The sequence below is a fragment of the Salmo trutta genome, chromosome 16, assembly GCF_901001165.1.
Source record: "Salmo trutta chromosome 16, fSalTru1.1, whole genome shotgun sequence".
Taxonomy (NCBI): domain Eukaryota; kingdom Metazoa; phylum Chordata; class Actinopteri; order Salmoniformes; family Salmonidae; genus Salmo; species Salmo trutta.
The window spans coordinates 3137479-3154959 of NC_042972.1; the positions used below are offsets into that span (position 1 = coordinate 3137479).

Here is a 17481-nt window from a genome sequence, read left to right on the forward strand (position 1 = left end):
AAAAATCCATGCCTTTCGTAGCCCGGAGTGTTGCGTTTTGCCCTTCTCCCTGAGTGTGCTGCGCAACCCGAAGCGTGATCGGGTCTTTCTCACAAGTGAAGACAGACACATCGGGGACGCATTCTTATCCAATTCCGAGGTGCATATTGAAGATATTGGAAGAAATGTCCACATTTACTTTTCGTCAGCGAACAAGATGAGTAGTCCTAACGAACAGCAAAAGCACTAGTCTATGTCGAAGTACTATCCCCCATAGTACCTATTCCATTCTGTGCGAGAAATACATATTTGTAACAGTTGTGGGATGCGATAGATCCTAAATTAATAAAACCACTAGCATCAAAAAAAACTTTTTAGGCAATGTGGCTGACAGCAACAGATCAGAACGTTTAGCTTAAAATGTTGATAAACTATTAGGCTATTTCTTCACATAATAAGCGCAGCAATGCGCACATGGTTTTAGACTATAAGCACAAATGTACCATTAACAGAAAATAGGGAACGGAGGATGCTTATTCCGTGGTTCATTTTCATGCCAGCCAGGTAGGCTATACTCCTGTTATAAAGAGAAGCCAAGTGTTTAATATTAGGAAAGTTGAGAAATAAATATAGTAGGCCAAGTCTATAGAAAGCTGATGGGATCCTCCTCTTTTTATTAGAGGCCATCACTCCATTTTTCCCCCGCAATTGCATAGCCTATAGAAATGTTTTGCAACATGAGCGCATGGGCTCTGTTGAAGTGTTTCATTAGATTTTCGATACATTTGCATTGATATCAGAGTGATTAGAGGGACAATAGAATGTTGAGTACCAGGCAGTTAGCAAGTTTGGTAGGCTACTAATGACCATCAGCAGCTTCAGAACTTGGAGAGGCCTAATTACTGTGACTAAACGGTCATGTGGCATATGACTGGCTTCATGACTCGTGACTGCCGGTGTGGGGGTAATATGTTCACTGCAACAGCCCTAACCACAGGTGGACGCCAATCAAGTTGTAGAAACATCAAGGGTGGTCAATAGAAACAGGATGCACCTGAGCTCAATTTGGAGTCTCATAGCAAAGGGTCTAAATACTTATGTAAATAAGCTATTTCAGCTTTTCGATTTTGAATAAATTAGCAAAATTTCTATAAACCTGCTTTCACTTTGTCATTATGGTGTATTGTATGTAGATTGATGAGGATTTGTTTTTATTTGATCCATTTTAGAATAATGTAACAAAATGTGGAAAAGGGGAAGGGGTCTGAATACTTTCCGATTTTAAACATGAACAATTCCCCAAATCTGATATACGACCAAATGCTGGCCTTTAACCATCCAAATATTTCATACAATATTCTGCCCGTATTGGGACTCGGCTTGACTGATCTCCTTCCTATAGGCCTACAATGAAATATATAATTACATTTGAATCATAAAGTGCATTCACAATTGCAAGCTCGGCTTCAAAAGCCCAGATCAATACATTTTGTAAATGTGTTTAACCTGTCTGGGCTAGGGGGCAGTATTTTCACGGCCGGATAAAAAAACGTACCCAATTTAAACTGGTTACTACTCTTTCCCAGAAACGAGAATATGCATATTATTAGTAGATTTGGATAGAAAACACTCTGAGGTTTCTAAAACTGTTTGGATGGTGTCTGTGAGTATAACAGAACTCATATGGCAGGCAAAAACCTGAGAAAATTCCAAGCAGGAAGTGGAAATTGTAGTTCTTCTTTCTAGTCCCTTTCGAAACTACAGAATCTCTGGGGTTACGTTGCACTTTCTAAGGCTTCCATTGGCTCTCTAAAGCCTTCAGAAAGCGGATTGAGGCGTCTCCTGTCTCTGGGCAGAGTATACTAGCACAGTTTGTCAGTGGTCTGCCTAGTGACTGATTGGAGATGCGCGGTCCCGCGACCATGCTGTTTTTTCTTTTCCTCTTTGAATGAATACACTATTGTCCGGTTGGAATATTATCGCTATTTTACGAGACAAATACCATAAAAATGGATTTTAAACAGCGTTTGACATGCTTCTAAGTACGGTAATGGAACATTTAGAATTTTTTTGTCTTGAAATGCGCTCGCGCGTTACCCTTTGGATAGTGACCTGAACGCACAAACAAAACGGAGGTATTTGGACATAACTATAGATTATTTGGAACAAAAACAAAATTTCTTGTGGAAGTAGCAGTCCTGGGAGTGCATTCTGACGAAGATCAGCAAAGGTAATACAATTTTTCTAATAGTAATTCTGAGTTTAGTGAGCCCTGAAGTTGGCGGGTGTCAAAATAGCTAGCCGTGATGGCTGAGCTATGTACTCTGAATATTGCAAAATGTGCTTTCGCCGAAAAGCTATTTTAAAATCTGACATAGCGATTGCATAAAGGAGTTCTGTATCTATAATTCTTAAAATAATTGTTATGTATTTTGTCAACGTTTATGGTGAGTAATTTAGTAAATTCACTGGAAGTTTTGGGTGGGAATGCATGTTCTGAACATCACATGCCAATGTAAAAAGCTGTTTTTGGATATAAATATGAACTTGCTTGAACAAAACATGCATGTATTGTATAACATAATGTCCTAGGAGTGTCATCTGATGAAGATCATCAAAGGTTGGTGCTTCATTTAGCTGTGTTTTGGGTTTATGTGACATATATGCTTGCTTGGAAAATGGCTGTGTGATTATTTGTGGCTATGTACTCTCCTAACATAATCTAATGTTTTGCTTTCGCTGTAAAGCCTTTTTGAAATCGGACAATGTGGTTAGATTAACGAGAGTCTTGTCTTTAAAATGGTGTAAAATAGTCGTATGTTTGAAAAATTTAAATTATTGCATTTTTGAGGTTTTGTATTTCGCGCCACGCTCTTCCACTGGCTGTTGAATGGAGTGGGACGGTGACGTGCCACCTAGCCCATAGAAGTTAATGGTGGCCTCTGGTGGTTAAAACGACCATTAAAAGCAAGAACTGTAAAAGTACCGTTCCACAGCACGGCATACCGCACGCTATACCGTGGTATGTCACAACTTTTAATTGTGGGCCGAAGTTTACTTAAGGCAAAAACGAAAGAAGGGTGGATGGTCGGGGTGGATGGGTAGGCGTATAAGGCGAACGCCAAGCAACCCTAAGGGTGGATGGTCGGGGTGGATGGTCGAGGTGGATGGGTAGGCGTATAAGGCGAACGCCGACAACTTTAGCATTTTAGTAACTTTGCAACTACTTACTACTTTTTAGCTACTTTCCAACTACTTAGCATGTTAGCTAACCCTTCCCATAACGTTAACCTTAATTCCTTGTAAAATATACGTATTGCAAATTCGTAACATACCATACGAATGATCATTTGTTACATCATACACATTTTAATTGGTAACATATCATACCAAATGGATAATGGACATCGACATCCACACACACACACACACACACACACACACACATACATACATACATACATACCATACCATACAAATTTCAGTACTGCAGATTTTCGTTTACTATGTTACGTCTACCCCTGAGTTCAGGTTGGGCTATTTTTGACAATTTTACATACAGTATGTAACGAATACTATTTTATGTTTTAATAAGAATCACTATTATAAAAAATAAAAAAAAATGTACGGTACGTTCACAAATAAACTACACTTTATTTTTCTTGCAGCAGATTCCATAATACAAAATAAATTGTGAAAATGTCATAATATATATATATATATATTTTTTGTGTGTAATCAGATGAAAGACTCACCTGTAGTTGTTCCTCAGAAGGCAGAGTGTTTATATCATCATAGCATCGCTGGGTATCAAGTGCAATAAAATCCACAGGAGTCAATATTGTAGGGGTAACAAAGGCTTCTTCTTTACATATCACTTCTGGAACAACAAAAAAATGTAAATAGTGATCTGAAATGTATACTGCTACGCTTCAAAGTGTGTTTAGTGTGAGCAGACGTCACGGTTAAAGCACACTGTATATTACAGTGGTAAGAGTTACAACAGTACTGTGTCTCTCAGGGGGATTAGTGATGTATTGGTAGGAGCTGTGTGTCTCAGGGGGATTAGTGATGTATTAGTAGGAGCTGTGTGTCTCAGGGGGATTAGTGATGTATTAGTAGGAGCTGTGTCTCTCAGGGGGATTAGTGATGTATTAGTAGGAGCTGAGTGTCTCAGGGGGATTAGTGATGTATTAGTAGGAGCTGTGTGTCTCAGGGGGATTAGTGATGTATTAGTAGGAGCTGTGTGTCTCAGGGGGATTAGTGATGTATTAGTAGGAGCTGTGTGTCTCAGGGGGATTAGTGATGTATTGGTAGGAGCTGTGTGTCTCAGGGGGATTAGTGATGTATTGGTAGGAGCTGTGTGTCTCAGGGGGATTAGTGATGTATTGGTAGGAGCTGTGTCTCTCAGGGGGATTAGTGATGTATTAGTAGGAGCTGTGTGTCTCAGGGGGATTAGTGATGTATTGGTAGGAGCTGTGTGTCTCAGGGGGATTAGTGATGTATTAGTAGGAGCTGTGTCTCTCAGGGGGATTAGTGATGTATTGGTAGGAGCTGTGTGTCTCTCAGGGGGATTAGTGATGTATTAGTAGGAGCTGTGTGTCTCTCAGGGGGATTAGTGATGTATTAGTAAGAGCTGTGTCTCTCAGGGGGATTAGTGATGGAGCTGTGTGTCTCAGGGGGATTAGTGATGTATTAGTAGGATCTGTGTGTCTCAGGGGGATTAGTGATGGAGCTGTGTGTCTCAGGGGGATTAGTGATGTATTAGTAAGAGCTGTGTGTCTCTCAGGGGGATTAGTGATGGAGCTGTGTGTCTCAGGGAGATTAGTGATGTATTGGTAGGAGCTGTGTGTCTCAGGGGGATTAGTGATGTATTAGTAGGAGCTGTGTGTCTCAGGGGGATTAGTGATGGAGCTGTGTGTCTCAGGGGGATTAGTGATGGAGCTGTGTGTCTCAGGGGGATTAGTGATGTATTAGCAGGAGCTGTGTCTCTCAGGGGGATTAGTGATGTATTGGTAGGAGCTGTGTGTTTCTCAGGGGGATTAGAGATGTATTAGTAGGAGCTGTGTGTCTCTCAGGGGGATTAGTGATGTATTGGTAGGAGCTGTGTGTCTCTCAGGGGGATTAGTGATGTATTGGTAGGAGCTGTGTCTCTCTCAGGGGGATTAGTGATGTATTGGTAGGAGCTGTGTGTCTCTCAGGGGGATTAGTGATGTATTAGTAGGAGCTGTGTGTCTCAGGGGGATTAGTGATGTATTAGTAGGAGCTGTGTGTCTCAGGGGGATTAGTGATGTATTGGTAGGAGCTGTGTGTCTCAGGGGGATTAGTGATGTATTAGTAGGAGCTGTTTGTCTCTCAGGGGGTGACGTCTGGGACTGCTCAAAGACGAGATCGTTAGCCCTAAGATTGTGTCACTGACCCACCCACATTAAACGAGCGTCGGTGACGACCGCGCGCCCTGAGTAGGCCAGGACATGGGGCTTTTGTCTCCGATCTCAAAAACTTGTCTGAGAAAGCTAAAATCGGGGCCAAAATCGTGTAGCGTACACTCGGTTTAAGAGCGTTGAAGCATGAGGCTCAACTTCTCCACTGTTTTGGTCCTGTTGCTACCACGCTGTAACAGCATGAACCAAACCTGTGCACATGCGCAGATACCATGTGTGACTGCGTGTGAGAGCGAAGTCGTGCATCTCGCTCATCGCAATATCTACGGTGCTGCCCGTGATAACGTCATTTCGCTGAGTCTACCTTTAACACAGTATAGAGCTGCTGAGAGAGAGAGATAATGAGAGAGAGAGAATGAGAGAGAGGAGAGAGAGAGAGAGAGTGTTGAGAGAGCTAGAGCGTATAGAGCTGCTGAGAGAGAGAGAGAGCGAGAGAGAGAGAGAGAGAGTTGAGAGAGCTAGAGCGTATAGAGCTGCTGAGAGAGAGAGAGACACAGAGAGAGAGAGAGAGACACAGAGAGACACAGAGAGAGAGAGAGACACAGAGAGACACAGAGAGAGAGAGAGAGAGACACAGAGAGAGAGAGAGAGACACAGAGAGACACAGAGAGAGAGAGAGAGAGAGAGAGAGAGAGGAGACACAGAGAGACACAGAGAGAGAGAGAGACACAGAGGTTATTTCCCTGACATCTGGAATCAAGGACTCATAACCCCAATCTTTAAGAATGGAGACAAATTTGACCCTAACAATTACAGAGGCATTTGTGTGAACAGTAACCTGGGGAAGGTTTTCTGTCGTATTATAAATGTAAGAGTTCTAAACTTCCTTAATAAGCACAATGTCTTGAGTAAAAGCCAAATTGGATTTATACCAAAACATCGCACAACTGATCATATTTACACCTTACACACCCTGATAGATAAACATGTCCACCAAAATAATACCAAAATATACACTTGCTTTATCGACTTCCAAAAAGCATTTGATTCTATTTGGCATACAGGACTGTTCTACAAAGTTATTGAAAGTGGTGTAGGGGGTAAAACATATGACATAATTAAATCAATGTATACTGGCAATACGTGCAGCATTAAAATTTGTAAGAAAAGGACAGAATTCTTTAACCAGGGGCGGGGCCTTCGTCAGGGTTGCAATCTGAGCCCTGCACTCTTCAATATTTACATTAACGAATTGGCCACTATTCTAGAAAAATCCTCAGCCCCTGGTGTTAGTCTCCACAATTCAGAAGTTAAATGCCTACTCTTCGCAGATGACCTATGCCTGCTGTCACCCACAGCACCTGGCCTACAGCAGAGCCTGGACCTGCTAGAGCAGTACTGCCAGACCTGGGCCCTGGCAGTAAACCCCAAAAAGACTAAAATAATGATTTTCCAGAGAAGATCCAGATCTCAGGGAATTAGACCAAAGTTCTCAATTGGTACAAAATATATAGAGTACTGTACACACTACAATTACTTAGGTTTAAAAATAAGCTCAACTGGACACCTTAATGAGGCAGTGAATGAACTGAGAGAGAAAGCACGCAGGGCATTCTACGCCATTAAAAAGCAAATTCAAATTGAAATACCTATTAAAATTTGGCTAAAACTAATTGAATATGTCATTGAACCAATTGCACTTTATGGCAGCGAGGTGTGGGGTCCACTTGCAAAACAAGATTTCATCAAATGGGACAAACACCCCATTGAAACCCTACATGCAGAGTTCTGTAAGATTCTCCTACGTGTCCAGAGGAAAACTACAAACAATGCATGCAGGGCAGAATTAGGCCAATATCCACTAATAATAAAAACTCAAAAAAGAGCAATTAAGTTTTGGAAACATCTAAAATACAGTGACCCCCTCTCATATCATTACCAAGCCCTGCAATGCCAAGAGCTGAGCAAAGAAAAGAGTCCCCTCATCCAGCTGGTCCTGGGGCTGAGTTCACAAACCTGTTCTACTAACACACTGAAGCCTCAGGACCAGAACATCCAATCAATCAGAATAAACCAAATTACAACAGTCAAAACAAAACTACATTGCTTATTGGGAAACACAAGCACAAACACAAAGCAAAATGCAGTGCTATCTGGCCCTAAATCGACAGTACACTATGGCTAAATATTTGACCATGGTTACTGATCAAAATCTTAGAAAAACCTTGACAAAGTACAGGCTCAGTGAGCACAGCCTTGCCATTGAGAAGGGTAGACACAGGAAAACCTGGCTCCCTGTAGAGGAAAGGCTGTGCAACCACTGCACCACAGCAGAGCCTGAGACGGAGCTGCATTTCCTGACAAAATGTCAAAAATATAAAACAATTAGAGAGTGTCATTTCCCCAAATTTGAAATCCTTATTCAAGGTTTTAAAGACCTCTCTGATGAGGATAGGCTACCCATCCTGTTGGGGGAGGACGCAGAGAGCTGTGGGTTGGCAGCGCACTACATTGCTGCCTGCCATAAGTTGAGGGACAGTGTCTGACAGACCAATAAACCTGCACATGTCCTCAACTGTATGATTATTGTTATTGTTGAATGTATGGTTATATTGACCGTTGGTTATTGTTGTTACTGTTGTCCCGTTGACAATTTTTGATTCTCATTTTTATTTATTTTTTATATTGTAAATATCCAAAGTAAGCTTTGGCAATATGTACATTGTTACGTCATGCCAATAAAGCGAATTGAATTGAATTGAATTGAGAGAGACACAGAGAGAGAGAGAGAGAGAGAGAGAGAGAGAGAGAGAGAGAGAGAGAGAGAGAGAGACACAGAGAGAGAGAGAGACACAGAGAGAGAGAGAGAGAGAGAGAGACACAGAGAGAGAGAGACACAGAGAGAGAGCGACACAGAGAGAGAGCGACACAGAGAGAGAGAGAGAGCGACACAGAGAGAGAGAGAGAGAGAGACACAGAGAGAGAGAGACACAGAGAGAGAGAGAGGTGTTGAGAGAGCTAGAGCGTATAGAGCAGAGCAGGCCCCACCCAGCAGCCTGATACATACATGATTACCTTGGCTGGAGCAGGCTGGGGCTAGGGCTGAGGAGAGGAGAGAGGAAGAGGAGGAGGAGGAAGAGGCGGCAGCGACAGAGGAGGAGATGGAAGATCCACCACCAGACAGCCTGGAGTCCTCACTGATCTGACAAACACACCAGCAGGCTTGGCTTTAGTCAACATATAATATAGAGGAATATTCTATATAATCAACATATTGTTCTATAGCAGAGGTGTCAATGTGCTGTTTTGCCAACTCCTATGCCATTGTTATAGGCAAGACAGCACAAACACATCTGGGACTCAGGCTAGCTGCATTCAATACTATAGTAAATGGTTCATTTTCGATAGACCTTTTTTAAGTTAGCAAGGAAAAGGTTATTAGCATTTCTTTTTTGGGGAAAGAACCCCCACAAAGATATCAGTAATACTGTAATAACCCCACAAAGATATCAGTAATACTGTATTAACCCCCCCCAAAGATATCAGTAATACTGTAATAACCCCCCCCCTAAAGATATCAGTAATACTGTAATAACCCCCCCAAAGATATCAGTAATACTGTAATAACCCCCCCCAAAGATATCAGTAATACTGTAATAACCCCCCCCAAAGATATCAGTAATACTGTAATAACCCCCCCAAAGATATCAGTAATACTGTAATAACCCCCCCAAAGATATCAGTAATACTGTAATAACCCCCCAAAGATATCAGTAATACTGTAATAACCCCCCAAAGATATCAGTAATACTGTAATAACCCCCCAAAGATGTCAGTAATACTGTAATAACCCCCCAAAGATGTCAGTAATACTGTAATAACCCCCCAAAGATATCAGTAATACTGTAATAACCCCACCCCCCAAAGATATCAGTAATACTGTAATAACCCCACCCCCCAAAGATATCAGTAATACTGTAATAACCCCACCCCCCAAATATATCAGTAATACTGCAATAACCCCCCAAAGATATCAGTAATACTGTAATAACCCCCCAAAGATGTCAGTAATACTGTAATAACCCCCCCAAAGATATCAGTAATACTGTAATAACCCCCCAAAGATATCAGTAATACTGTAATAACCCCCCCAAAGATATCAGTAATACTGTAATAAACCCCCAAAGATATCAGTAATACTGTAATAAACCCCCAAAGATGTCAGTAATACTGTAATAACCAATTGTAAGATGCTCCTGTTCACAGAGATCAACAGGCTCAGAACATTAGACAAATTTACCACAAATCATTATTCTGCCATTGGTGATGGCACCTTACCTTCTTTTCGTTGTTGTTGGCCATTCGGTCTTTAGATTCTTTGGCTTTCTGAATAGCTTTCAACACCTCCACAGTGTCCAGCTCTTTCTCTGTCGGCGCAGTGCTGTCCAAGCATACCTGTTCGACAAGGACAACCACATCAACAATCAGTGGGTAAGGAATATAGTACAGTTACAACCTACTACTACCACTGCAACTTCTGCTACTACTACTACTACCCCGTACTGCTGCTACTACTGTTACTGGTGCTGCTACTACTGCTGCTACTATGAGTAATACTACTACTGTTGCTACTATGAGTAATACTACTACTGTTGCTACTACTATGGCTAATACTATGCTGCTGCTACTATGGCTAATACTATGCTGCTGCTACTATGGCTAATACTATGCTGCTGCTACTATGGCTAATACTACCACTGCTGCTACTATGGCTAATACTACTGCTACTGCTGCTTCTGCTACTACTACTGCTACTGTGGCTAATACTGTTACTACTACTACTACTACTACTACTACTACTACTACTACTACTGCTGCTACTGCTGCTTCTGCTACTACTACTGCTACTGTGGCTAATACTGTTACTACTACTACTGCTGCTGCTACTGTGCCTAATACTGTTACTACTACTAATGCTGCTGTTACTAATGCTGCTTCTTCTACTACTACTACTACTGCTGCTGCTATGGGTAATACTACTACTACTGCTGCTGATGATGCTGCTGCTACTACCGCTACTACTACTACCGCTGCTTCTACTACTGCTGCTGCTTCTACTACTGCTACTATGACTAATACTACTGTGGTTAATACTACTACTACTACGGCTAACACTGCTGCTGCTAGTATGGCTAATACTACTGCTGCTAGTGTTACTACTACTACTACTACTACTACTACTACTACTACTGCTGCTGCTACCACTTATGCTACTAATACTACTACTGTTGCTGCTGCTGCTCCTACTACTACTACTACTACAGCTAATACTACTACTGCTTCTACTACTCCTATGGTTAATACTACGGCTAATACTACTACTACTACTGCTACTATGGCTAATACTACTGCTGCTACGACTACAACTGCCTCTATGTCTAATACTACTACTACTACTGCTATGGCTAATACTACTATTACTGCTACTATGGCTAATACTACTGCTGCTACTGTGGCTAATACTACTGCTGCTACTGTGGCTAATACTACTACTGCTACTATGGCTAATACTACTACTATGATTAATACTACTACTATAGCTAATACTACTATTGCTATTATGGCTAATACTACTACCACTATTACTACTATGGCTAATACTACTACTGCTACTATGGCGAATACTACTACTACTACTACTACTACTACTACTACTACTACTACTACTACTACTACTACTACTACTACTACCGTGGCCAATACTAATACTGATTGAGTCTGTAATACCAACATGTTTCAAGCAGACCACCATAGTCCCTGTGCCCAAGAACACAAAGGCAATCTGCCTAAATGACTACAGACCCGTAGCACTCACGTCCGTAGCAATGAAGTGCTTCGAAAGGCTGGTCATTGTTCACATTAACACCATTAACCCAGAAACCCTAGGCCCACTCCAATTTGCATACCGCCCCAACAGATCCAGATGATGCAATCTCTATTGCACTCCACACTGCCGTTTCCCACCTGGACAAAAGGAACACCTATGGTGAGAATGCTATTCATTGACTACAGCTCAGTGTTCAACACCATAGTGCACTCAAGGCTCATCACTAAGCTAAGGATCCTGGGACTAAACACCTCCCTCTGCAACTGGATCCTGGACTTCCTGACGGGCCACCCCCAGGTGGTGAGGGTAGGTAGCAACACATCTGCCACGCTGATCCTCAACACTGGAGCTCCCCAGGGGTGCGTGCTCAGTCCCCTCCTGTACTCCCTGTTCACCCACGACTGCATGGCCAGGCACGACTCCAACACCATCATTAAGTTTGCAGACGACACAACAGTGGTAGGCCTGATCACCGACAACGACGAGACAGCCTATAGGGAGGAGGTCAGAGGCCTGGCCGGGTGGTGCCAGAATAACAACCTATCCCTCAACGTAACCAAGACTAAGGAGATGATTGTGGACTACAGGAAAAGGAGGACCGAGCGCGCCCCCATTCTCATCGACAGGGCTGTAGTGGAGCAGGTTGAGAGCTTCAAGTTCCTTGGTGTCCACATCAACAACAAACTAGAATGGTCTAAACACACCAAGACAGTCGTGAAGAGGGTACAACAAAGCCTATTCCCCCTGAGGAAACTAAAAAGATTTGGCATGGGTCCTGAGATCCTCAAAAGGTTCTACAGCTACAACATCGAGAGCATCCTGACTGGTTGCATCACTGTCTGGTATGGCAACTGCTCGGCCTCTGACCGCAAGGCACTGCAGAGGGTAGTGCGTACGGCCCAGTACATCACTGGGGCCAAGTTGCCTGCCATCCAGGATCTCTACACCAGGTGGTGTCAGAGGAAGCCCCTGAAAATTGTCAAAGACCCCAGCCACCCCAGTCATAGACTGTTCTCTCTACTACCGCATGGCAAGCGGTACCGGAGTGCCAAGTCTAGGACAAAAAGGCTTCTCAACAGTTTTTACCCCCAAGCCATAAGACTCCTGAACAGGTAACCAAATGGTTACCCAGACTATTTGCATTGTGTGCCCCCCCCACCCCTCTTTTTACGTTGCTGCTACTCTCTGTTTATCATATATGCATAGTCACTTTAACTATACATTCATGTACATACTTCCTCAATTGGGCTGACTAACCGGTGCCCCCGCACATTGGCTAACCGGGCTATCTGCATTGTGTCCCACCACCCACCAACCCCACTTTTACGCTACTGCTACTCTCTGTTCATCATATATGCATAGTCACTTTCACCATATCTACATGTACATACTACCTCAATCAGCCTGACTAACCGGTGTCTGTATGTAGCCTCGCTACTTTTATAGCCTCTCTACTGTATATAGCCTGTCGTTTTACTGTTGTTTTATTTCTTTACTTACCTACTGTTCACCTAATAACTTTTTTGCACTGTTGGTTAAGCATTTCACTGTTAAGGTCTACACCTTTTGTATTTGGCGCACATGACAAATAAACTATGATTTGATTTACTACTACTACTTCTACTACGGCTAATACTACTACTGCTACTATGGCTAATACTACTACTGCTACTATGGCTAATTCTACTTAAGCTACTATGACTAATTATACTACTGCGACTATGGCTAATACTACTACTATGGCTAATACTACTACTATGACTAATTCTACTACTGCGACTATGATTAATTCTACTACTGCGACTATGATTAATTCTACTACTGCGACTATGATTAATACTACTACTGCTACTATGGCTAATACTACTACTATGGCTAATACTACTACTGCTGCTATGACTAATACTACTACTACGGCTAATACTACTACTGCTACTACGGCTAATACTACTACTGCTACTACGGCTAATACTACTACTGCTACTACGGCTAATACTACTACTGCTGCTACGGCTAATACTACTACTACTACTATGACTAATACTACTACTGCGACTATGACTAATACTACTACTACGGCTATGACTAATACTACTACTACGGCTAATACCACTACAGCTACTATGGCTAATACCACTACTGCTACTACGGCTAATACTACTACAGCTACTATGGCTAATACCACTACTGCTACTACGGCTAATACTACTACTAATACTACGGCTAATACTACTACTACGGCTAATACTACTACTACGGCTAATACTACTACTACGGCTAATACTACTACTACGGCTAATACTACTACTACGGCTAATACTACTACTACTACTACGTCTAATACTACTACGTCTAATACTACTACTACTAATACTACTACCACTACCACTACCGCTACTACGGCTAATACTACTACGGCTAATACTACTACTACTACTACTACTACGGCTAATACTACTACTACTACTACTACTACGGCTAATACTACTACTACTACTACTACTACGGCTAATACTACTACTACTACTACTACTAATACTACTACTACTACTACTACTACTACTACTACGGCTAATACTACTACTACTACTACTACTACTACTACTACTACTACTACTACTACTACTACTACGGCTAATACTACTACTATGGCTAATACTACAGCTAATACTACTACTACGGCTAATACTACTACTACGGCTAATACTACTACTACTACTACTACTACTACGGCTAATACTACTACTACTACTACGGCTAATACTACTACTACTACTATGGCTAATAATACTACTATGGCTAATACTACTACTATGGCTAATACTACTACTATGGCTAATACTACTACTATGGCTAATACTACTACTATGGCTAATACTACGGCTAATACTGCTACTATGGCTAATACTACATGGTAGCCTCCCCCACTAAGAAGTCAGTCTGTCTGTCCTACTGTGTGTGTGTGTGTGTGTGTGTGTGTGTGTGTGTGTGTGTGTGTCCATACCTCTGAGGCGCGGTCCCAGAACTGAGCCAGCACCTTGGTTCTGTAGTCAGGGATGATACACATGGGGTTGTTAGACAGGATCAGCTTCTCCAGGCAGGGCAGCGTTCCTATGTACCTGATCTCCTCAAGCTGAAAGGACAGAGGAAATTCAGCAGTTTAGTCAACTTTATATGTATGTTATATACCACTGCAGTTACTGTAGCTAGTAACTTCACTGTAATAAAAGCAGTTTTAGGCCAGCTACTGTTAAATAGCTTTGCGACAACTGCTGATGTAAAAAATGATTTTGAACATTCAGAATACTAGCTACCACAGTTTGTTGAAGCTGAGTTCCAGGTTGACCAGAGAGCATAATTTAGTGAGGCCTGATTGATTTATTGATTGGATGCTGCAGAGTGATTACCCTACCTGTCCTAGCTTGTTGGAGCTGAGGTCCAGGTTAACTAAAGAGTATAGTTTAGTGAGGCCTGCGAGGCTGTCTAGCTGGTTGCCTGCCAGGTTGAGGGTCTTGATGTTACCCAGTTTGGTGTGGGCCCCCTCTAACACTGTCAGAACGTTGTAAGAAAGGTCCAGGTGGATCAGGTTGTACAGGTGCTGAAATACAAGCAGAAAACAACATGAAGACAAAATGGACGTCCTTTTATTGTCTTGGGTGCTCTTTTGTTTTCTCTAGAAATGGCCTCAACTAGTCAAATACAGTGTTGGGAGTGACAGGTTAATCCTGTAACATGATTTGCTACTTTTCTCTTCAAAAACAGAGTATTAACATGTTACATGTTTTATTAGGGGAACATTAAAATATTTACATTAAAATGAAGCCATACAACAAAACCACCAAGTTATGGGGCTCTTTTGTTTTGAATGTTGTTTTGACAATACGTCATATCTATTGTAAATATCTCTGTACCAGAGGTCTACATCTCTATGTATGTCTCTAGTCTGTACATACCTGAAGGTTTTCCACCATAGAGAGCTCGTTGGAACTAAGATCTAAGAATTCTACTTTTGGTATCAATTTCTGAAAAATAGGACAAAAAAAAAAGTTAACAGAATTAAACATATAGTCAATTGTATTATGGCCAAGCTTAGATGTACAGTACAATTAATTATATGAATAACACAAAAACTATGAATAACACAATCCCATGAATAACAGGCAATTATTATTATTGATATGAGTGTATGAGGGTCTCTCACCACTGAGTTGTCTATGCAGCCTATGTGGTTGTGGCTCATGTCCAGGGTGGTGAGAGTCTTCCAGGTAGGGATGATGGTGGTGACGGGACAGTCTGTAAGCGCTCCCTCTGCTACCCACTGAGGGGACTCGCATGCCTCCGGAACCAGCACATCCTACACAACAAAGGTAGGAATCAATACAGATTTACCTACCACCCACCCACACACACACAAGCACGCACAGACAGATAGACAGACAGGACAGACACTAATCAACTATGAGTAAAGTGGACGTGTTACCATCATGGATGCTGCAGAGTGGTGGACACTCAGCGTGACCAGACAGGGTTTCAGAGAAGGTAGTCCCATGATCTGGGCCGAGTTACAGTCACTTATCTGGAAAAAAAGTATTTTAAAATGAAACAGAGAACAAGTGACGGTTTAATTATCAATAGGACTTTCTATGCTAACATGACTAAACGGTAACACTTTAGAATAAATGTTTATTACTAAGTATTAATAAACTGTTTATAAGTATTACCCAGGTCCAAAACAGAATATTTCCACAGATCCTTTTTACCATATAGTGAGGATTTTTAATCACCAATACTTTAGTTCTATATCAGCTATATCAGACACTAAAAGTATGCTGCTTTTAGTGTCTGTGTTTCCTTGTTGTGTCTCATGGTCTATTTATGGGTAATGGATGTATTGGCTGGTGCAATCAAATTTCTCCTCTTGGGGATTAATAACGTACTATCTTAACATTACCTAGCCTGGTTCCAGATCTGTTGGTGCCGTCTTGCTAATAATGACAATAAGAAGCACAGATCTGAGATCAGGCTAACCATTATAGTCCAAGGGCCACCCACCAAAAAAGGCTTCAAAAAAGCTGTTTCATGATCCAGGAAAAGAAAATGCAAATTGTTGACATCATTTTGTAGATAATGTTATTAAGTGGAAGAATGTGTGATCTACAACTTGTAAAAGTTGCACATTAATTAAATATTATAAATCAAAAAAGGTACGATTTTTAAATCATTGCGCAGAAAGCAACGTATGTACCGAACCGAAGGAATCCTGAAATAATACGAGTTAAGAAGCTGTTGAAACGTTCAAAATGAATTTCTCTCAAGATGCCAGAACAGAGATTTATGTATCTGTCGGGACCTTGAATGTTTTGAGAGCTGTGTTAGCTAGCAAACATTGTTCTGTCTTTAGCTTGGCTAGCAGGCAAAAGTAATAATGGCCCTGTAGATTAAATACAACTGCCAAAACATCTTCTATTAACTGAGAAAACCACTGCACATGGTTAAGACTCGATGCTAAATAGCAAAACTATGATTAAAGATAAAAAGTTAATGTGCAACTTTTCCAAGTTTTGAATGAGATAGTTATTTTTCATTACATTATCTACATAATGTTGTTGAAATGTTGCAGTTTCGTTTTCTGGGTCATGGAATCTTGGACTGTCACCTATTGGCCCTTGGACTGTCAGCTATGGGCCCTTGGACTGTAACCTATGGGCCCTTGGACTGTAACCTATGGGCCCTTGGACTGTAACCTATGGGCCCTTGGACTGTAACCTATGGGCCCTTGGACTGTAACCTATTGGCCCTTGGACTGTAACCTATTGGCCCTTGGACTATCACCTATTGGCCCTTGGACTATCACCTATTGGCCCTTGGACTATCACCTATTGGCCCTTGGACTATCACCTATTGGCCCTTGGACTATCACCTAGTGGCCCTTGGACTATCACCTATTGGCACCTATTGGCCCTTGGACTATCACCTATTGCTAGTACATACCTCTATCTGTAGGAGAGCTTTAAAGACTGAAAGGTCAAACGTGAGGCTGTCTTCCTGGATGTTACTGGTCCCCACCTCTCCTCTGGTGCCTGTGATCTGGGAGAACAGTAGAGACCAAACAAGACATGGCTAAACCCTAGTGTTTTTTTAAGGGCGCATGTACATAGATCAAATCATATTAGCTACAGATTCAGAGATGTCGAGAGAGCGAGAGATGTCGAGAGAGAGAAAGAGAGTTCA

At 41.8% G+C, this 17481-nt stretch overlaps 1 protein-coding gene across 6 annotated transcripts in view; it reads right to left on the reverse strand.

The window, feature by feature from the left end:
• Positions 1 to 17481, reverse strand: part of nisch (nischarin) — a 36496-nt gene that overhangs the window by 15435 nt on the left and 3580 nt on the right. The window contains exons 6-14 of one of the 6 annotated variants that reach the window (XM_029692785.1): positions 17242 to 17337; positions 15731 to 15826; positions 15452 to 15604; positions 15204 to 15272; positions 14663 to 14848; positions 14255 to 14383; positions 9702 to 9818; positions 8439 to 8565; positions 3735 to 3856 (exon numbers count right to left, since the gene is read on the reverse strand). In XM_029692785.1, the coding sequence (XP_029548645.1) occupies positions 3735 to 3856; positions 8439 to 8565; positions 9702 to 9818; positions 14255 to 14383; positions 14663 to 14848; positions 15204 to 15272; positions 15452 to 15604; positions 15731 to 15826; positions 17242 to 17337 (1095 nt within the window). Of the gene's footprint in view, positions 1 to 3732; positions 3860 to 8430; positions 8566 to 9701; positions 9819 to 14254; positions 14384 to 14662; positions 14849 to 15203; positions 15273 to 15451; positions 15605 to 15730; positions 15827 to 17241; positions 17338 to 17481 lie in introns of those variants that run through there. The other 5 variants (XM_029692784.1, XM_029692786.1, XM_029692788.1 and 2 more) reach the window with 5 other exon arrangements.